Source organism: Alosa sapidissima, chromosome 20 (genome assembly GCF_018492685.1).
Source record: "Alosa sapidissima isolate fAloSap1 chromosome 20, fAloSap1.pri, whole genome shotgun sequence".
Classification (NCBI taxonomy): Eukaryota; Metazoa; Chordata; class Actinopteri; order Clupeiformes; family Clupeidae; genus Alosa; species Alosa sapidissima.
In genome coordinates this window covers 1,597,505-1,619,317 of record NC_055976.1, presented here as the reverse complement: position 1 = coordinate 1,619,317, position 21,813 = coordinate 1,597,505, and the positions used below count along the sequence as shown (strand labels likewise).

General features: G+C 40.2%; 1 protein-coding gene and 1 long non-coding RNA gene across 2 annotated transcripts; one reads left to right on the top strand and one right to left on the bottom strand.

Moving 5' to 3' along the window:
- Nucleotides 1–1,372: 1,372 nt before the first annotated feature.
- Nucleotides 1,373–20,763, bottom strand: LOC121693868. The gene is made up of 3 exons (XR_006025606.1): nucleotides 20,680–20,763; nucleotides 15,640–15,644; nucleotides 1,373–1,384 (listed from the first exon to the last, which is right to left on the bottom strand). It is a non-coding gene; the product is annotated as an uncharacterized LOC121693868 (long non-coding RNA).
- rack1 (receptor for activated C kinase 1) lies at nucleotides 12,863–21,446 on the top strand. Its single transcript, XM_042073553.1, has 8 exons — nucleotides 12,863–13,077; nucleotides 15,033–15,204; nucleotides 15,394–15,541; nucleotides 15,842–15,937; nucleotides 18,084–18,194; nucleotides 18,377–18,517; nucleotides 20,529–20,639; nucleotides 21,338–21,446. Exons 1-8 carry the CDS (start codon nucleotides 12,969–12,971, stop codon nucleotides 21,401–21,403), a joined length of 954 nt encoding a protein of 317 aa, XP_041929487.1. The 5' UTR covers nucleotides 12,863–12,968; the 3' UTR covers nucleotides 21,404–21,446.
- Nucleotides 21,447–21,813: the final 367 nt, after the last annotated feature.

Below are 21,813 nucleotides of genomic sequence, written 5' to 3'. Positions count from 1 at the left end.
TTCTGAATCTGCTTTGATAATTATTCTACCTTGTCTTTTATTACTTTTTTACTACTTTTGCATTTGTTTTTGTTTTTGCTTACTAATTATTCTTTATGTTTAAATGTTTTTACCTTGTGTTTTATGTTTTCTTTTTATTATGATCTTTACCTTTTGAACTATTATTTGACTATATTGCCCTTCTATGCTTTTATTTGTTATTATTGTTTGGTTTTGTTTATGTAAAGCACATTGAATGACCCCTGTGTATGAAATGCGCTATATAAATAAACTTGACTTGACTTGACTTGCCTTTGCCTGGTAAGCAAACTAATACGGGTCCATCAGTGGCGAAACACAGGATTGTAGACACAGGGCCGTCGCAAGAGCGAATGGGGCGGTCGCCCAGGGCCTCACGTCTGATGGGGCCTCGCACCTGGCCAAAGATGACATGACGCGTTTATTCTTCATTATCACCCGGAGAGAAGAGATACTCTTTTCTGATTGGCTGGTGAGGTGGCTACCAGGCACGCAGGAGGCACGGGGGACGTGAGGGATATGTCTCCCGTAGTGCTGAAGAGACGGCTTTTGATAAGGAAAAAAAGCCTAATAAAATAAAAAAGCGAAATAAATAATAACCTATAGGGTTTGCGCTAACTATATGTAAAACTCCCCATTAACAGCATCACATCACAGCAACCACAGCCATCTACTGTAAGACTGCACAATCTCATATTCACTCTGTTGGATATCTGAAGCCAGTTTGTCTACTAACAACCATCATAAAATAATCCAGGCTACTTGCTTAGCGTAAATCCTCAAATTATGGCTGGGGTCTTTTGCAAAGCACAGCATCTTCATTTGAGGCAGGCTGATATTCGAGGCAGGCTTTTTTTAATTTCTAAGCTGCATTTAGACATGCGTTTCGTTTGGAGCGGCATAACGGTAGGCTATCAAAAGCATACAATTTTAGGTTTGGTTTGGGATTTAATTTACTTTTGGACTGTTTGATTATATTGCTAAATGTTGGGACTGATGGGCACTGAAATCTGGGAGATATTTGATGGTTCACTGTTAGGTTTCATGCAGTTGAAAAAGTGTCGGGATTTCCACCGCTGTTTATTGCGAGACAAGGCAGCCGTTCCAGAGTGATGGGCCTAGCGTTCTTACGCGTTCAGTGTGGGGTATAAACAAGCTGAGAATTTAGCGGTGTCACGTCTGCCTGTCACAGATATGGGGAGCTCTTTGAAGCTTGGGATAATGTGGTACAGTTATTACAGTAACAGTATTTTATTTGACTTCTTATGTAATATTTTTTTTTTTTCAATTTGATAAATGCTTTGTTTAAATTCTGTTGGAACAAATAGTAGTTGATTATAAAGGCAACTTTCTGTTGCAATTTTCTCTGTGTTCTGGACTGTTAACTTGTTAAGCCAACATGTTCTAACGTTGCATAAATATTAACTGCAAAGTGGAGAGTTGATTTGGTTTATCCCAGACAATTTAAGTTGGCCTAACTAGGCAATTTGATCATGTAGTCCAGGGGTCCCCAACCTTTTATGTACCATGGACCGGTTTGATTCCTATTTTTTTTCACAGACCGGGGGGGGGGGGGGTCAGGGGTTCCATGTTCCATATGTGTTGTGCATGCATTACTTAATTTTGAATCTTGAATTTGAGTCTTGAATTTCCCCTGGGGATCAATAAAGTATCTATCTATCTATTACTTGAAAAGAACTAGCTCCAGTTATGTATGAACAGTGAAGGTAACGATCTCTTGTGAAAAACGTGAACTTGAAGAAGTGAAAATTGAACAATATGAACTATGAATATTGAACAACTTGAAGCTAAAGTGTGAACATGCTTAACAAAATATGGGAACAAAACATGGGAACTAAACGTGCATTACGAATATAATCAGTGTGAGCCCTGCTTGTTTCCCTGCAACAAGAAGCTTCCATCTGGGGGTGATGGAAGACAGTGACACCCTCAGTGTGTTTGAAATGTCCAGTCGATTGCGCAATTTGGTCTTAGTTGCAGTCATTGCCGAAAACCCGGCCTCGCATAGATACGTGGTGGGAAATGTTTTCAGTGCTTTTACGGCTATCTCGGGATATTCTGCTTTGGTTTTGATCCAAAAACCCGCCAGAGAGGTTTCCTTATACACACTCTTAAGACCACCGTCATTTGCAATTTCGATCAACTGCTCTTCTTCCTGCGCTGACAAGTTAGGACTATTCGGGATATTGACAAATGGGTTGCGGACCCACTCATTGGTTTGCCGTGGATCTTTGGAGGATGGGAAGTAACGCTCAAACTCATTTGAAAGCGCAACAAGGTGATCGCGCACCAGCTGCGAGAGAAAGGGCCCTGCCTCAGTCTCTCCCAAAACCCCCACTACTGTTTGGAACATATCAAATACACCCCGGTCCACTCGTCGTCCCCACAAATCAAGCTTGCTTTAAATGCAGCGACTTTATCTGCCAGTTTAAAGACAGTCGTCATTCTCCCCTGGAGTGACAGGTTGAGGTCATTAAGCAACCCGAATATGTCACACAGGTAAGCGAGTTTTGACACCCAGTCCTCATCACTAAAATGTGCAGCTAACGGTGACTTTTTTTCTGTAAGAAATCTCTGCAGCGGCTCTCGCAACTCAAACACTCTGACCAGTGACCTGCTAAAGATGCTTGTTTTTTGTTGCTCATTCTAGCAGTTTAGCTAACTTCGTGTGACACTACCGTTCGCCAAGAACTGATCAAGTGAAGTGAGCTGACCTGAGGCTGCGCAGCGCTGAAGGCAATATGTATAAGTGTTAAAGGCGGGACAGACAGACGTAAGAAAATAGACCTTGTGAAATGCAAACATGCGTGCAATCAAACAACTGCATATAGACCTATGCCATGTAAAAACGTTACATTATTGCGAATTAAATTTAGTTTAGTTCGCATGCATTTTTTTTAAACTCATGTCGTAGGCTACGGCCCGGTTAGGAATGTCCTGCGGCCCGGTACTGGTGGTTGGGGACCGCTGATGTAGTCTATGTTTGGATCATAGGCATGATGATTCATTCATGGCTTCATATCAACATCCCATGTTGCTTTTAGAGTATTCTAAAACCTGTTATGTTATACAGGTTTAATGCACTCGCTAGCCTAGCAGGTTTTATTTATGCCCATTTGGACAATGCTAGCACTCGCTAGCCAAGCAAAGTTCATGCCATGAAGCTAAAATGAGTTGATAATGGCTGTCATGTTATGGACGAAACCTACTAGCTGTTAGCCAATCAGAGTCAAGCAGCTAAGCTCGTTGAATATTAATGAGAACTGGCGCAAATCGAGCTGAGTCTTCCTGCAGGCTTTCAATGCCACGCTAGAATGGCTTGAAACAAAGTAACCAAGGCATGTTTTCCACAAAAACATTCCACATTTTTTATAGAGTCCATGGTAGAACTTCAGACATTACCACAAAGTAATGATATATGTGTGGCAGGGCATCTTTAATAAATTCCAAAAACTATTCTGACTTTGGCCAGCTGCGGCGCCAGACAGGCATATTGGGTGTTTAGATGTCATGTATAGCTAATCTGATTAATCTGATGAATCTGATTGCGATATCCAACAGAAGTGGGGGAAAAAAACATATTCCTTCTCTTGCCAATTGGTGGCGCTATGCCAAGCATGTTAATACGACATATGAATATCTTCATAATGATATCTAATATTTGTCAAATTTCAGATCAATCAGTCAAAGCATTGCCCATTTCTGGCACATATCCTGCTTAGCCAGGTGGTAGCGCTATGCCAGGCAGGCCCATTGGATGTCTGGATATCATCATAATCATAATATTAACCTGAGACGTTTCAGACCATTCATTCATGCACTGTGACTTTATGACACATTTCCTGTTTATGTGGCGAGATATTAAAATCATAACATAAATTACAACATATCAAAAAATCCCTTAACAATTTAACATCAGCAACATCTTGAATTTCCCCTGGGGATCAATAAAGTATCTATCTATCTATCTATCTATCTTGGCATTATGTTTGTCAAATTTCACATGAATCTGACAAACCGTCTAGGACAGGGGCGGGCAAACTTTTTGGCTCAAGGGCCACATTGGGTTTTGAAAATCGCACAACAACCCCCCCACGACACACACATAAAAAAAATACATTTTTTATAGCCTATAATTTAGTATGAAAAGTATTTGTTTTAAAATGTGAATTGATTACAAATACTGCTAATTTTATGCTGTTTAACAAATGTATAAATTGTGCACTGTCGCTTTAAGACAGTCGCTTTAATTCACGTTTATTTCTCAATGATCTTCTGCCTGCTCCGCTATGGCTAGTGCTGTACCTACGGCTGGGCCCTCTCACAGTTTTTAAATGGTCAGTAGTGGGAACTACTGTTGCCTTCAAGATTTCCTTTTAAAAGTTTCTTATAAGAAGGACATATCACTTATCAACAATGACAAGCCAGAACCTGCAGCTCTCTCTCCCTCTCGTGAGTGCAGACACGTTCCCAATTAAATGGATTGCATAATGTTCACGTTAGATCTGCTGCAAAGGAGATAACTAAGAGTTAACTTAGTTTAACATGATGTTATCTCTATTTAACATGATGTTTTGACATTGACATTGTAAACGTTCTCTAAGGAGAGTGAAAAGCAGTTTGCAGTAAAGCTAACCAACTATCGCAGGAAAAAAAATAGCGAGCAGCCTGATAACCAAATGAAATGCTCGGCGGGCCGGATGAAAGTGCTTGGCGGGCCGGATCCGGCCCGCGGGCCGCAGTTTGCCCACCCCTGGTCTAGGATGAGTATGTTAAAATTGATCATGTGACATCAGTGTAATTGCCATTCTTTCTGTTGCCAGTTGGTGGCGCTATGGCGAATATGCATTATGGGCATGTGAATATCATCATTACCATGCATGACCTGTGAAACATTTCAAGCAATGAATGGTGAATTATGACACATTTATTGTTTATGTGGAAGTGTATTAAAATTCATAGCATTTCGTCGAGGGCCAAGCCTTTGTCCCTGTAGTCAGGGGGCCAATTCTAAAAAAGGGCTTCCGTTAAGACTTTTAGGACAGGACATGTTTTGGTAGAAGCTGTCACCCTATTTTTTTAGGTAGAAGACACCTAGGTAAGATATTAGGGTGGTTGTCAAGCTGAATTTTTTTTTTGTGACTTCTCCACAACTTTAGTGAGGATGAAGTACCAAGTCCAGACATTCTATCCTCAGCAGAACAGTCTGCAAACTGTATGACCCAAAAACAACCAGCACTTCATGATGTTCGCTGTGTCCTGTTTCGGAAAGTGAAAGCCAATGTGGATACTTTACCACCAAGTCAGCATGCCTTGTCTCTGCACCTCATGAGGGCCCACTATCTAACAAGGTTTGGAAACAGTCACTAGTGACCCATCCACAGTTGCCCTCACCAACCAGTTGTAGTTGGCACATGAAGGATGGAATGCTTGTCCCCCAGATTTTAACCAAAGAACAGGCCAGGTACAGGCCAGGTGCTTGGAGCTGACAATATGTGGATGCAAGGAAAGTGGAAATCAGTGCCGTACCAGGCAGTGTCGATGTCGAAAAAGTGGAATATTTTGTAGTGGGGAATGTGGATGTGCCTGTGCAGCTTGGTGCAAGAATACTCAGGTACTCACATCAATTAAACAGACAGTTATTGTTTCAGATTATTTGCCATGATATTGTTTTTCCTGTTTTGTAGATTAGATTCATATTTTGCCCTTGGATGCATGCATGCATGTTTTGTATTGGGAAAGTATGCATTATCAAAACAGTAAACTCTTCTTTTGTGTCCCTGACCAGGACTCAGACTAAGCACATGGACATGGTCCCTGGGTGCCTTCTATTGGCTGCCTACCTGAGTGTCACTGCTTGAATGGGGAAAAACATACCTTTGCCATACGACTATTATATAGTTATTACTAATAACTAGTTACTTACCCCAACCCTAAAGAAGTGAGAGAGCAGTTATGTTAGGATGGAATTAATAACTATATTGATTATGTCAATTAAGTATAATTTGTGTTACAACCTGGTACATTAATGAAGTCAAATAGCACCATATACCAACATCTACAGTTCTACATTTCTGCCTTGACATTAAAGAATTTTAACTTGTGCAGCATTGCACTGTCTCTCTAACCTGACAATAGCCAGATGAATTTTGCTCCGCCTAGCTCCACTTATCCATCTGGAACCGATCCATTGAAGTGTTGCTTCAGAAGGCTGGGCCTAATCAAAAAATGCTTGCATATGATTGAAGAAGCCACTTGTCCGTCATCTATTGACGTGCTACTTCAACCACTCACATCGAAGCCAACCCGTGACGCTGATAACAGTCTCACAGTCGCTTCTACGCTATGTCACATCTATGAAACTCCCGCCCTGCGTCCTGATTGGCTGAACCATAAAGTCGGTTGCAGAAATCACTCTCAATGGAAGAGGTCCCAGATGGATGTGAGTGAAGCTAGGCGGAGCTAAGCTGAACGACATTCATCTGGCTATTGTCAGGTTACTGTCTCTCCCTACAAGCTTTAAACTTGGCTTGACTCCTTCCCATAGATAGGGGTACTGATTGAAAGAGGTTTGGGGATACTATGTTATGTTTCCAAGCTGATATCCTTTGAAAACTGGTTCTCTTTAGGCGGAGATTGTTTTTTTCATGTTCTAGTTATGTTGTCTCTTAGACTGTACAATAAATGTCCATTCTGATACTTCTACAGACAGCCCTGCTTTCATTTGATACCTTTTTTATATGGTCCTCGTGATTGTGGAGATATTCAACATTTATTGTTGGCATGTCATGTTGAGTAGGAAACCAAATCAGCTTGACAACCACCCTAATATCTTACCTATGGGTGTCTTCTACCTAAAAAAAATAGGGTGACAGCATGGACCAAAACATGTCCGCAAAAGTCTTAACGGAATTGGCCCCTGACTACAACCTTAGTTCTACAGTGACACCCATGGTCCAATCAATATGGGTGCTATTTTCACTGACATAGGTGACCAAGATACTAGCAATTCTTGTCAAAAAAGTATTGCTACACCACAATACTCAATATGTTGTCAACGGTGAGTCATTTTCCCCCCGTGCACCGACACTGATATCAGGGTTCCCCCACCTGCCAAATCCTACTTTAACCACTGCATGCAACCAGAGTTAAAGGTGCTCTAAGGTGCTCATTACCTAACCAACCTCTGTGGACAGCCCAGGCTCTAAAAACGGCAACAAAAACAACCTGGGCAAACCTAGCCCATAAAAACATAAACTGTTCCAGCAAATCACAGATGAGATGCGTGTTTAGGAGAGTTTCAATTGCACGGGAGCAGCACGGGAGGGAGGGGGAGGAAGTAGCGAGCTAGCTCTCTGTTTTGTTTGAAAGTCAACAGAAGTGATGTTACCCAGCATCGCTTAGAGCACCTTTAAATTCTGATTCTGATCTTTTATCTTTTTTGAAGATACAGGCTGTTGGTATACCTGCTGGGCATTGCTGCCTGACGCACCTCCACCAGTGCACTCTATGCAAGTGTGTTCCCCTATACACCTATGGGCAGGAACGGGTCATCAGCTGGGGACCACCAGTCACTGATGTTTCGCTCCTTTAACCCCAGTACATCTCTTGGTGGCGGAGCGATGGCTGGTATCTCTACCTGCCACCCCCTGCTGATGCCCTAGGTGTTCTGCCCCCACCCTCTATCTCTCCTCCTCAGCCACAGCCAGAAGCTGCCCCTCTCTGCCTCCTCCGCCAGTTCCTTGATGGCTTTCCGGCTCCCTGCTCCTGTGCAGCCAATGTCTCGCAGCAGGCGAACTGTTGAGGCGCCCACAAAGCCCCTACACCCCACCTCAACAGGGCGTGTAATGGCTTTCCAGCCAGCCTCCTGACACTCTGCTGCCAGGTCTGCATACTTGGAACGTTTGCGTTCATTGGCAGCCTCCATGCCTTGTTCCCATGGGACAGTAAGTTCCACCATCAGGATGGTCTTGTCTGGAACTGACCACAAGATCAGATCTGGCCAGAGCGATGTTTCCACTATCTCCCTTGGAAAATGGAGCTGTCTCCCCAGGTCAACCCTCATGGTCCACTCGCCACCGGGTGAGAGGAGTCTTGGTGTTGCTGTCTGGTGGGTGGGTTTGGGATCTTCCCCAGCTCTAGTAAAGGAGATGTGCCGTCTCACTGGGGCAGGAGGTTGGCTGTTGGCCTGTTGTCTGCCTGCCTCTGCCACCTCTGCCAGCTTTTTCAGCACCAGGTCATGCCGCCACCTGTAGCGGCCTTGTGACAGTGCCGTCTTGCATCCAGAGAGGATGTGCTGGAGGCTTGCGTTGATGGTGTTGCACAGGGGACAGCTTTCTTCCGCGCCAAACCATAGGTTGAGGTTTCGGGGGCAAGGCAGAGTGTCATAGGTGGACTTGATTAAGAAGCTGAGTCTGGCTTGGGGGGTCTTCCACAGATCTGCCCATGACATGGGCCTGCCTGTGACGCCTTCCCAAGACATCCAGCCTCCCTGCCGGCTTTGAGACACCGCTTTGACACGTAGACGGTCTTGTTCCGTCCTTGCCACTTCTGCCACCACCATGGCTCTTCTCTGTTCCTTGGAGGACTTGGACCAGAAGAGGGGGGTCTCGCCCCTCCCCAACCCTGCTCGACCCTCCTGGACTCTTCCAGTGACCTCCTGGTGTTTTAACCTGCTGATGGCCATGTCAACCTCCTCCTGGGCTTTCCACTTCCTCCCTGGGCGCCAGCTGCTCTCACTAGCTGGTCAGTGGATTCCCTCAGCTCAAGCACCATTCGAGCCTTTTCCTGCCTGTATCCCTGGCTGACGGACTGCAATGGCAGTTGGAGAATGTTCCTCCCGAATAGCCCCACATCTGACAGGCATCTTGGCAGTCCCAGCCACTTCTTGATGAACCCGTTTGCTAACCTGTCCATCTTATCTGCCACTGAGGAGGGGACCTCGCACATTTTCAGTGGCCACATCACCCTTGGGTACAGTTATTAATTAACTTTGGCCTGACTCTGCCCACTTTGTACATCTGACTTAGCTCTGGCCACAGTGCGCATGCACTGTCGGCAAAATACAATGTCAAACTCGCACTTTAAGGATCTTTTGACGTTTGGTAGCTTACTATATCAACCTTATACCTTTATGTAAGGCAGTCATGCATTTCTCAAAACAATTTGTACAAGGGTCAGTGACATATAAGGGTTGGTAAGATGATCAATTCAAAAATATGTTTAAAACTTTAAAACAAAACATGCATGAGGTTTGTTAAAGTGTATACTTTGTATTTCTGTTGTATTCATATTATTTAATATGACGTTTATACTATTTTATTAGCAAAAGATAGAACTGACAGTCTGTAAATTGTCAAATGGTGTAACTACATAAACTGAAACATATCTAATATTTCACACCTCCTAGAGTTCATGCAAATGCTTTCATGAAATTAGTAGTTTATTTAGTAACATCCTATGAGAATATGTTTTTTTTTACATTTATTTCTAAATTTAAATTATATGGGGTTTTCATTATACTGAGCAAGACCATATGCTGTAAACATCTTGTTTTATGTCTATTCTTTGACCATAAAAATGGTCAAAGCTATTATTACAGTGTAGTAGGGTATTAAATCATTATCCATATTAACTTTTTTGTACAATATTAGTCTTTTAGACAAAATACTGGTTACACCAATTGACATAAATCGGTTACACCAACTGACCATAACACGTCTATAGCATAGGACAAGAAATTGACACAGAAAATAGGCATCAAAGTAAACTGAATTGGATATTTTAATATATATTCATGTCATTCATCATACTCCATATCAAAAATAATTTCATAACATCAATGAAGAAACAGGATTAACTTGTGTTCCATTTAACTTCAGTTCAGTTCTCATACGATTTCAGTCTATATCCATCGTTTTCAAAGAGAGTGAGATAAAGGGCCCTATTTTTGCAAAACCCGGCAAAAGCGTATTATTATCCCGACGCAAAGCTTTTTCTTATCTTACACTTCACTTTTATTAAACAATGCGCCCAGGGGTGTGCCAATTATCCACATAAGGTGTGGTCTGGCACATGATCTAAAAATCACTATCTTACACCATCTAAAAAGCATTACGCTACTGGCCAAGAAAAACCTGGTCTATAGCGAAAGGCGCATATGAAGCACAGCTGAAGACACGAGATGTAAGCAAGCAGCAACTGCTCCTTGTGGTTTTTTATTCAGTCATTTGAACATTATTGGGGTAAGTGTTGCTTTTTTCAGGCTACAGTATATTTTCTATTGTAACCCATTGTCAATCAATAGTGAAAGTAATTAACTGTGTATAACTGTTTTGTCGTTGATTATGGCCATGGTGAAGTTATTTTACTTTATGAGTTCAAATAATAGACGAGTGCAGATGCGTGTAGCCTATACTCTGCTAGGTTTTAGTAAAGCATAGTTTAGTGGGATACCTGTTCCATACGGTCTTGCGTTCAAGCAGATTCCTTATGCGCGCTGCTTGCTGTTAAAGGGAATTACTGATTAAGAAACATAAGAGCCGCCTTAAGAAATATAAGAGCCGTTTGATAACAAAACCACCCCGAATGTGGACTGGACAAACCCCTGAATGTATTAACGCTATCTGCTAGTGACCATGCATTTCAGATCGCTACAATAGGGCCCAATTTGTGTGTGTGAGAGACAATAACCGTGAAAGAGTGTGTATGATAATTTTCTTAACAACCAACCAACAGCAGGATCTGCGTTCACATGCGCTCTGTGGCGAGACACGTTTTCCTTGCTTGTAAGTGGCATCTATTGGGGGACAAAAAGTATACTTTATTTATAATACATGTATTTATATTATTTATTTATAATTTAAACATACAATTTACATACATCATAAATTAAACATATTAACATATTACATAAATAAACATATTAAAATGAATTATGAGAAGTTTAAATTTAAATACATGTATGTACATGTATACATGAAATGTCAAAAATCGCTTGAATTACAATCTAATTAAACCATTTTAAAGCTACTGTTCATGCTAAACAGTTAGTCACTATTTAACGTATAAAACAATACAAATATAATTGGCACCTAAAATTACATACACTTGGCCCTGAATCTGATCAAACTGGTCTCAAACAGAAAGGAGTCAACCAGTTACACCATTTGACATTTCTATTTAAAAGCAACATTTGCAGGCATTATTATGGACAATTATGTACACACTTGACCTTTATGTGAATATTCAAACACAGTTTTTACATTAAATTCAATATTTTATGATAATTATGATTTATCAATATTTTCAGGAGGTCATACCATTTGACATGTAACCTAAGCTTGCCTGACCATGGCATAAAACACTTTTATGCTACTTTTTTAAGAGAGTTACTAACCTTGACTCATAGCAGGGATCTTCAAGGGTTCTTCTCTGTGACATAATTTCCTGTCACATGATCCTTTTACAAAATGGCTCCTTAAATGTTGGTTACACCACTTGACATTTCAAGTGGTTGATGTGACAGACATGATTCCCCATATTAATTAAAATATTCAGAACAATGGGGTTTCATTACTTGTATTAAATATATAAAAGTTCTTGTGCAAGATCATGCCAGATTATTTTAGAAGAGATTTTGGAGAGAATCTTTTCAGCAAGTGCTTATTTGGTTCATGTTTTTGTGGTTACACCGTATTGACATTTTTACCCAAATTCAGTTAATTCTCTCTCAAAATTGAATAAATCCAAAACTTTAAGATTAGGGTTTGATGAAAATTATGTTTGAAAATAATTTGTCAAATTATTTTCAATTTTTAACAATTTTAAATGTATCTAGCATATTTCCCCCAAAAAATGATGACCACACACAGGATGTCATGCACAAGTAGGCAACTGGCTCAAAATGCTTTATTTTAATTTGTAGGCTAATCAACATGTCAGTGCCATCAAAATGACAAGTCCATTTATTGGATTAGATTAGATTCAACTTTATTGTCATTTAGCAGAGTGTATAGTTGGATAAATAGGTTTTCCAGGTGACATGTCTACAGTGACAGATTAAGGAGTATAGAGGGTTATGAACAGAGAGTATAAATAGACGTTCTATATAAATAGTATATATATACTATATACTATTTATATAAATATAAAACTAAATATAATAAATATAAAAATAAATATAATGTGTCGTTTTGGGTGTTAGCAGTGCAAGGGTATATTTAAGGGTATATATACCTTGAATTTCCCCTGGGGATCAATAAAGTATCTATCTATCTATCTATCTATATGAAACAGTGCAGGAGTAAATGTAAACAGGTAATCAGTGCAGTGCAGTCAGTGTAAGCAGGTAAACAGTGCAGAAGTAAAGAGTAACCAGGACCAGGTAAGCAATTAAGTAATCCAGTTTAAGTGCAAATGCTAGACAGGAGGTGTAGGCTAGTTTTGTTCAGCAGAATTAGCCTCTGGAAAGAAGCTGTAGCCTACTACCTGAGCTTGCTTGTGCGCAGGCTCCTGTATCACCTGCCAGAACAAAAAGCCATGTTGACAATATAACCGTTTACTCTGTATGTATTTACTCATGCAAACAATGAGTGAAAATTCACAAAGTTACTATTTTTTTCTGTGGTATCAATTTAAATGTTAGGCCTACAATGCTAAACATTACTACGTGTGAGATACACTGTAAAGGAAATAAGTTAACCGTGGGAGTCTTTGCCAACTCCGATCATAAAGAGGGCGCTATCACTCATATACAGTTCGTGTAGGCCCGAATATCTCAGAAGAAGTGCTGCCCCAGTGAAATGGTGTGCTTCCGAGTTTAAACTTCCTTTTACTCGTGCCTGATAGTGAGAGGAGCAGGGAGGTTTTGGCCCTCCAAGAAAATCTGTTTCCATCTTCTTCTAAGAGGCACTTTTATACTCGCCAAAATGACCGAGCAGATGACTGTTCGAGGTACCCTGAAGGGGCATAGTGGATGGGTCACTCAAATCGCCACAACTCCTCAGTTTCCAGATATGATTCTGTCTGCATCTCGAGGTAAGTTTTTCGCGGTGTGGGTCATGCGCGGTAGGTTCCTGCTAGGTTTAGTTTGGGGGAAAATACAGTTTTTCTCAGCCTTGGCTGGGATGGTGTTTGTCTTTTTCCTCTTAATGATTCCTTTACATGTTAAAAATGGTGTGTCCCGTATTAAGTCAAATACGTTTAAGCATTTAAATCGAAAACCCATCGTCCGTCCTATCATTGTGGTGGACGTCATTATTAGCAACCATGACTAGCAAACGTAATTAGCTTGGTAGACGACTCAAAGCGTCAGCGCCACGGACATGGGCGAAGCCGGTTTCTTTTTTTTGCTGTTTAAATTATGTTTCCAGCATGTTTTCTTAAGCTACATAATAATGTGCAAAGATACCAACGCTTAATTTTCTCTATGAACGTCTAAATAACCCAATGTTAACTGAGATGAACAGAATAGGATATAGCAGGCTTAACGCGAACGCTAACCTTACCACTGAACTTAAGTTAGAACATAGTGACACACGTATGGAGACTAAAGCTTGCGCGTAAAAGTTAACGTCAACGTTAGAAAAACGTTTGTTTAACCAATGTGTAATGGCGAAACAACCTTTAAACATGTTTTTAACCATATTTTGCTGCAAGCGTTAACGTTAATCTGAAGTAGGAGCGCCAAGTGAACAGTTAAGGTGCTGAATTGGCGTAATGTTAGTGGCTAACCATGCTTAGCAATGTTTGTCTAGTGGTTGTTGCAATGCACACGGGAGCAGCTTGTGATATGTTGTATGTTTATGTTCCATCGTGGTTTGTATGCAGAGTTGTAACATGTGGTGTTGCTATCTGATTTCTTTGCTTTTTGACAGAACGGAGTAACTGACAGCCCTAACCTGTCATTGGTTTTGTTTGTAGCCTACCGTAGTGTGGTGTTCTCTTTGCACCCTAAGTCTTGCTTGTAAAGGCTAGTGCCTGTAGCAGTCTTGCATACAGTTATAGTATCTTGGGGATATTCACATTATTTAAGCTTAAGGAAAGTAGGCTGTCTTGAAATATAGGGGCCCTCCTCTCAACCATCTAGTCAGGGTTTTCTAGTATTTCCAAGTCCTTAGCCAAGTGTCATACCATTTCTGAAAGGTGAGACTGCCATGGTGTACAATCAAAACATAATTGGAGATTGCTTACTTCATTATTGACTGAGCAGCAATTCTGTGTTTTTATTCAAGGCATCACATTCAGAAAATTGGCTCCTGTTGAAGGATTATAAGTGCTAAGGCAATAATGTATCGTCTTGCACTCTAAAGAGGTCACTGAGCCATAAGAGAATGACCAGTTTACAAAAGTCATGTGGCATATGGTCCAGATAATGCAGTGCTTTATATCGGTAATGTTTTTTTTTTTTTTTTGTCACCTTGGATAGGCAGTTTCATCTTTAGGAATGCCAGCTTTTTTGTATGGGTGAAGCTTTTCCATCGAATAGTGAGGGTAAATTAGTTGGCAGTCATGGGAACAATGTGTAGTGGATGGAAAGAGCAAGTTACCTGGTCTGGCTCTCAGGTGGTGTTTAGACGACAACAAAAACGTTGCAAGCGGTGATTTTTCTGTTTTGACCTGGTCATTTAGATGCAAACGGAGGTTTAGCCTCAGTGCAGCTTTATAGCTTCAGAGACATGGGTTCAAGGCTGTGCCATGTGGCTGGTCTCTCCCTTTGCTTCAAATGGCCTGCCATTGAGCTTTCAGTCATTCCTGAATCTGCCTGGTTGGGATGAAATATTGGTCTCAGCCACACAGAATTGAGTTACTGTTTGGGAATGATTACTTCTGAAGTGTTGAATTTCTGTAATAAACATTTATTTGTAACCAGGTTGAGTCAGTCAGGAAATTAGTTAATTGTGGGGTGGGTCTTTGGTAATCCATAGCCATGTTAGACTTTGAACTGTCAAGTTGCCAGTACTGGTCCTAATTTTGACGATCTGTCTTTACAGACAAGTCTATTATCATGTGGAAATTGACACGTGATGAGACAAACTACGGAATCCCCCAACGTGCTCTCAAGGGACACTCTCACTTTGTGAGTGATGTGGTCATCTCTTCTGATGGCCAGTTTGCCCTGTCTGGCTCCTGGGATGGTACCCTCCGCCTGTGGGACCTTACTACGTAAGTGATGAGAGTACAGCATGTGAAACTTTGCAGCACTAGTTTCTATATGAAGTGATGTCTCATGAAAGGTTGCTCTACTAGTTTTTGTTTAATACAATTTAAATTGAATATTCTAGTGGTGACAATTGTGAAACAATTGGTTAAGATACTGTTTGTACCTGCTGTGTCTGCTTCACCCATCTCCAGTGGCACCACAACCCGTCGCTTTGTGGGACATACCAAGGATGTGTTGAGTGTTGCCTTCTCTGCGGACAACCGTCAGATTGTGTCTGGATCCCGGGACAAGACCATTAAGCTCTGGAACACACTGGGTGTGTGCAAGTACACCATTCAGGTTGGTCTGAGCTGTGGAAAAAGTGTAAGAGGCAGTGTAAAGAGAGAATTTTGATAGCCAAGGCACTCCTTAATTAAAATGTCTATTACAGAAATGACATGTCCTGAAAGGACAACTTTAAAATGCCCACGCTATGGAAAAAGTTGATTGACATAAATGAGCAACATTACTGTTATGAATTGTCAGCAACTATATTGATTTATTGAGAATTTTTGTAGGTAGTGTTCTGCTTTAGACTAATTTCAGATGAGGTGTTGCTTGAAATGCTTTTTTTTTTTTTCCCTTTCTGAAATCCTGTAGGATGAGAGCCACACAGAGTGGGTCTCGTGTGTGCGCTTCTCCCCCAATAGCAGTAACCCCATCATTGTGTCTTGTGGCTGGGACAAAATGGTCAAGGTGAGTAATGCTGAATGTTGAATAGTACACTGACTACATCCAACCCTGTCACATGTATTAGTGGTGTGATTGGTTTGTTATGGCTTGCAGTATGTAATAGGGGTGTGCATCTTCATTCGATATGATTGTATAAGCTGTTACGATTCAGAAACGATACGTGTTAATACAGAACGATTCTTTGCGATTCGATAGGATATGATGTAATGGGGCCTCAAAATGCTATACAGTCGAGTTAACATTTTGTTTAATTTAATAATGAAATGGAGTAACATTTGTTAAAAAATAATGAAATGGCTAGGCTATACTACTGGGAAGTTGTTATTTTTGTTACTTTATGGTGTGAAATTAAAATTGCATGTCACTGGGTTTATAATTTCTCCTTGATTGACTGAATTGAAAGACTGATAGTTTAAAACTGAGGTGTAGCTTTAGCCTTAAGTTGAGAGTGGCAGGGGGAAAAGTGCCTGGATTACCTTTCATAAATAAGGAGGCTACTAACACGCGTGAGAAGCAATATTGTTACATCAACAATGACCGGTAGGCAATATCCTATACCCTCCCCAGTTAACTTTTTAAGATATTCACCTGAGCGATGGGGTGGCTCCCATGGAAAAGAGAATGCCGAAGGAGGCTGAGCAAAGTTAAAACAGACAAGGCGTGTTTGCTGCAGCTTAAAAAACTGTTCGCTGTTGACTGTTAGCGACTGAATAAATGACTTCATTCAGGATAGTGCAACACACGTTAACGTCACACAAGTAATGACACAACCGATTTGTCATTTTAAAATCGGGGCATTGACCGGTTCATTGAACATTTAAACTGATGTAGGGGTTCGCATATCGACACACTTGCATCTGTAACGTTCAGATCGGTTACCGATATCTATCGGTGAATCTTAGCACCTCCCAGTATGTTATGAGGGGCATACGCCACTAATAAATTACTGTTCTCATATCTGGTGTATCATTTAATCAGGCAGTAAGCCCCAAGAGGTTGTAAATTAGCAATTTTAAAAAGGCTAAGGGGGGTGTTGTCTTGCCCAAAACCCTCTTAGCTGTTAAAAAAATCACTAAAAATCACTACGGCCTGGTGGGACTTACTTTTCTAGAGTTTCTCTTTCTACAGTTGGTACATACCTGGCAAGGGTTCAGAGAGGTAACGCACATAAACAAAAAGCAAATAACTTTTGTTTGGTGTAGCAATGCAATGTGCTTACAGATGTTGAAAAATCCTTGTCTTGGTTCACCTTGAAGAACTTTTTTTTAAACCCTCTTTCCTATTCACCTTTCACCTGGCGTCCAGAACAAGGCTAAAAGGGTGCACTTGACATTACTCCTCAGTCCAGCAGATGATGGTGGTAATGCACTCTGTTTGCAAACTGCCAAAAAAAGCTTGCTGAAAAAGGGTTCACTTCACTTGACTGTTCAGTGAATTTTTTTTTTTTTTTTTTTTTTTTTTTTTTTTTTTTTTTTTTGGCAATTTGCAAACAGAGTGCATTACCACCACCATCTGCTGAACTGAGGTGTAATGGCAAGTGTATGCTTTAGCCTCGTTCTGGCCACCGGGTGAATAAGACGAATGGTCTCCTGTCACCTTTGAAGTCAGTGATCTGTTTACTTGTGTCCTGGCAGCCTGATCCTTTAGAACAAGTTCCTTCAGTCAGTGGTCCTCAGCCCCCTAGTGGTCTGTAAAGGCATTGTTAAACATGCATTCAATGTATTGATAGATGCTTTATTGATCCCCACTGGGAAATGGGAAACACCATTTTGATATAGTCACTGAGGTATCTTCTATATGGGCACTTTTTTGAATACTCAAACCTATAAGTACTTGGTGTCACCAAGTGGGGACCTGGACATGCAGGGATCTTGCAGAATTGTAATTCTCACCAAGATTGTGGGGGTGCTACAGTAAGTGCATTTACAATTGGGTCCTATCTTGGGCTCTGTAGAATAATAAAAAAAACAACAAATTGAGTTATTGTGGTGAGCCAAATAGTGGGACCATTATGTTTGTCACTAAAATCAATTATTAAACATGATCAATATTGATCATATCATAATAATTTTGGCCATAATCCTGCAGCCATAGAGATTATTCAGATACTGGATATAATTACATGAATGCTTCAATGCTATTGTTACAGGTATGGAATCTGGCTAACTGCAAGCTGAAGACCAACCACATTGGCCATACTGGGTACCTGAATACAGTCACTGTGTCACCTGATGGCTCTCTTTGTGCTTCAGGTGGAAAGGTAACTTCTGACCGTATGCAAATCCCTCACCATTTGATCTCTCAATATGATGTAAACATTTAATACCACCTGTATCACTGTGATGATAAAGAGGCTGTTTCTGAACTTGGGTTTTATATTGGTGTTCTTGGAGTGGGTAATGTAATGGTGCTCACTGACTAGCTGATCTTGTTTGTTTACAGGATGGTCAGGCCATGCTGTGGGACCTGAATGAGGGCAAGCACCTCTACACCCTTGATAGTGGTGATGTCATTAATGCTCTTTGCTTCAGCCCTAATCGCTATTGGCTCTGTGCTGCCACAGGCCCCAGCATCAAGATTTGGGTAAGAAAATTAGTTTTGCTCCTAACTACTGTTTTTGGTGAAATGGTTTGAAATGTTCAAGCAGATCCAGTTATTGCCATTTGCGACTGGTCCCTGCAGGACGTGGACGCTCCTTATTGCATCTGTGTTTTTAACTAAATGGGCCGTCAACAAATGTAGCAATTAGCTGTCTTGCTTGTATTTAGAGGTATTCTATCCTGTTGCTTAATGTAAACTGACATTTAGAAAGTGTCATGCACGTTATTTAAAGGAACATATACTTATTCACCATATTCCCCTGAGTTTGCAAAGTCCATATGTGGGTCATTCTATAATTCGGGATATGTTTCGCGTCTCCATGAAAGATTTGGTTATCAAAAAGTAAATCTTTATGGAATCAATTTTTAACAGTTATGCTAATAAAACAACTTTTAACCAATAACAATGCTTTATATTTATTTTAGACCCAATTTATCCATAAAATATTAACTAAATGACTTCTACACCCAGACTGTCTCTGCAGATTCATGCATTCAACTTGACTAAACATAATGTTAAGTCTAACGATCAATTTTTTGGAGATTAATTTACTAACATCAGTTCCATACAATGTCTTTTCTGTATTATGTGAGATTTTGGTAACACTTTATATTAAGACACACATATTCACCATTAATTAATTGCTTATTAACATGTATATTGGTAGCATACTGGCCATTTGTAATTGTGAATTAAATGTGAACAAAGACCCAACTTTAGAATAGGGAACACAGTATTCTGCATTACAAAGACTTAATTAGGAGTTATTTGTACACTATTAGCGCTTGTGGTTTTGTGTCTAGTTCCATATGAATAGACCATCTTTGATAAGTATTATTAGGGGTGAATAACTGTTCTTGTGGTACCACTTTACAAGCCCCATGCTGAGCCATGCATATTTACGTCATAGTTCATATGCAACAACTTACTATGAATAAGGGGTAATTAGGAGCTTGCATAGGGGAAATTCTTAATTAAGGGTAGAATAAGGTCTTGCAGAATAAGGTATTAATTAGTGACTTATAATGACTAACAAATGGCTAGTATGCTACTAATATACATGATGGTAAGCAGCTAATTAATGGTGAATGTGTGTCAAGTGTTACCGAGATTTTAAGTAATAAATAAATAAAAATTTGTCTGTCAAATTTCTTGTCAACTCTGTTATAAAACTGCTTAAAATCCACAAAGACTTTGAATATGAAGCATGACGCCTACAGATGTCAATTCCTCTGACAGGAAACTTCGGAAAGGCAGCCATTTTGAACAAAATGTTGAGGATGCACTAAGTATCAGTAGATTAATTATTTGTCTACTACTCTATTGGGGTGAAACAATCATATGATTAAAATCCATGAAATTCTGTTTTTATACATATCATGTAACTAGTTTGAGGTTAGGATGTGGAGCTAAGCCACAAAATGATGGGAAATGTCGACTGTTATTGTTAATTTTGTGTTAATTCTGCATAGATTAATGACTGAGTTGACTGTTGTCAACTGTGTTCAATGACATTTAATGAGTTAACTTTACTCTTAAAATGATGACACATGAGGGTTTTTTTTTTTTTTTTTTTTGTTTTTTGTTTCAAATGTATATCAGAAGATGTGTTACAAAGAATATTTTTACCACAAGATCTTTTTTAAATTGATATGTTAAAGCTATGATTTTTAAGAAAATATGCACCTCTTGGAAAATACCTCGTCTAACTTGCTGGGACCATTTGCAGGTTTAGGTAATTGTAAGATGTCCAGCCCTGATTTCCGCATTTAAGCTCTATTCTTGCTACCACAGCAAAATACATGGAATTGGACTTTCAGTGGGTTTATTTTTAAATCAATTTGCTTTAGTTAGTCATCAATGAAAACCCATGGCTCTTCACCTGGAATATGTTGGTATTTTTAATATTGGTATGGATTTGTATCGACTTGTAAATTTTAACACTGCTTTGGAAAAACTAAAATACCTTAAACTTTCATTTGTGTTACAACAGGATCTTGAGGGCAAGATCATTGTTGATGAGCTGAGACAAGAAGTCATCAGCACCAACAGCAAGGCTGAACCCCCACAATGCACATCCCTGGCCTGGTCTGCAGATGGACAGGTATACCATTTTTCTTAGAGCACCAGAATATTAGATATACATCTATCTGTGACCCATAATCATGGCTCCAGTGCATTGTTTGCACTGGAAACCTCCGATGATTATATTTAATCACAAAGTTTTCTGACTTATGGTGCTGATAGTCCTGCAAATATGAGGAGGACAACATGGGTTTATTGACAACTTTAGGGCCTCATGTATGAAGGATGATATGGATGAATGGCAAGGCTTCTTTCGAAAACTGGAGATTGAATAGGCTTTAATTTGGTTTGGTTAGAATTTCAAAACTGGTTCATCAAGTCAGTGATTTTCTGTAATGGACAGTATGCCATGCTTTTTCAGTACCCTAGCAACCATAAGTAATTATTTTTTTATTTGATTGGCTACAAGCAGACTTTTTTTTCCACTGCAAAATGCACATTTAAAGGCATTGATGGTCCGACCGCCACTGGTAAAAATTGAACATGGATGGATCAGGAGTCCTCCAAGTCATGACTGGGAGCCTCTTGATTTCTTTCTAGCCATTTGATCAGTGCCTTTGATGCAAAGACATTAACATTTTATGGAATAGTCAAAATGGTAATAGAGATTGCTGAGTCGTATGCCTGTACATGCCTCATACATTAGGTTCCAAGTGTTAATCTCTTCATAAACAAATTCTGTATATGGTGTGTTGACACTTAATTCCTGTCCAACAGACCCTGTTTGCTGGCTACACGGACAACCTGATCAGAGTGTGGCAAGTCACCATTGGAACACGATAAAGGTTGCCTGATCAGTCTTCAATTAAAAAGTTTTGAAGAGTAACTACTATTGTCATTGAGTGTCTTATTGCAAGGACAGTGATGGCCCATCATGTTTTCAACCAATGGTTGTGCCCCCCACCAGTGATCTGTCAATGCAATGGTCCCTGTCTGCGTTAGTCACATGCACACTTCTGGCCCATTTCCACCAATTGCACAGTACTTCATGGCATGCAATTATTTCTGTCCCAATTGTCAAGATTTGTGCACCGTGCCAAACGGTCGATGCCGAGCTCATTTTGAAGATTATTTGGTCTTGGTTAGGGATGTCCCGATCCAGCTTTTTGCACTTCCGATACCGATATTGTAGCTTTTGGCATCGGCCGATCCAAGCATGTATTAAAGATTAAAGATATTTACTTTATACTCAT

Coding starts and splice junctions, on each gene's coding strand:
- rack1 (XM_042073553.1), top strand. CDS start 12,969: ATGACCGAGCAGATGACTGTTCGAGGTACCCTGAAGGGGCATAGTGGA. Junction 15,542..15,841: donor TGTGCAAGTACACCATTCAG/GTTGGTCTGAGC, acceptor GAAATCCTGTAG/GATGAGAGCCACACAGAGTG. Junction 20,640..21,337: donor CCTGGTCTGCAGATGGACAG/GTATACCATTTT, acceptor CCTGTCCAACAG/ACCCTGTTTGCTGGCTACAC.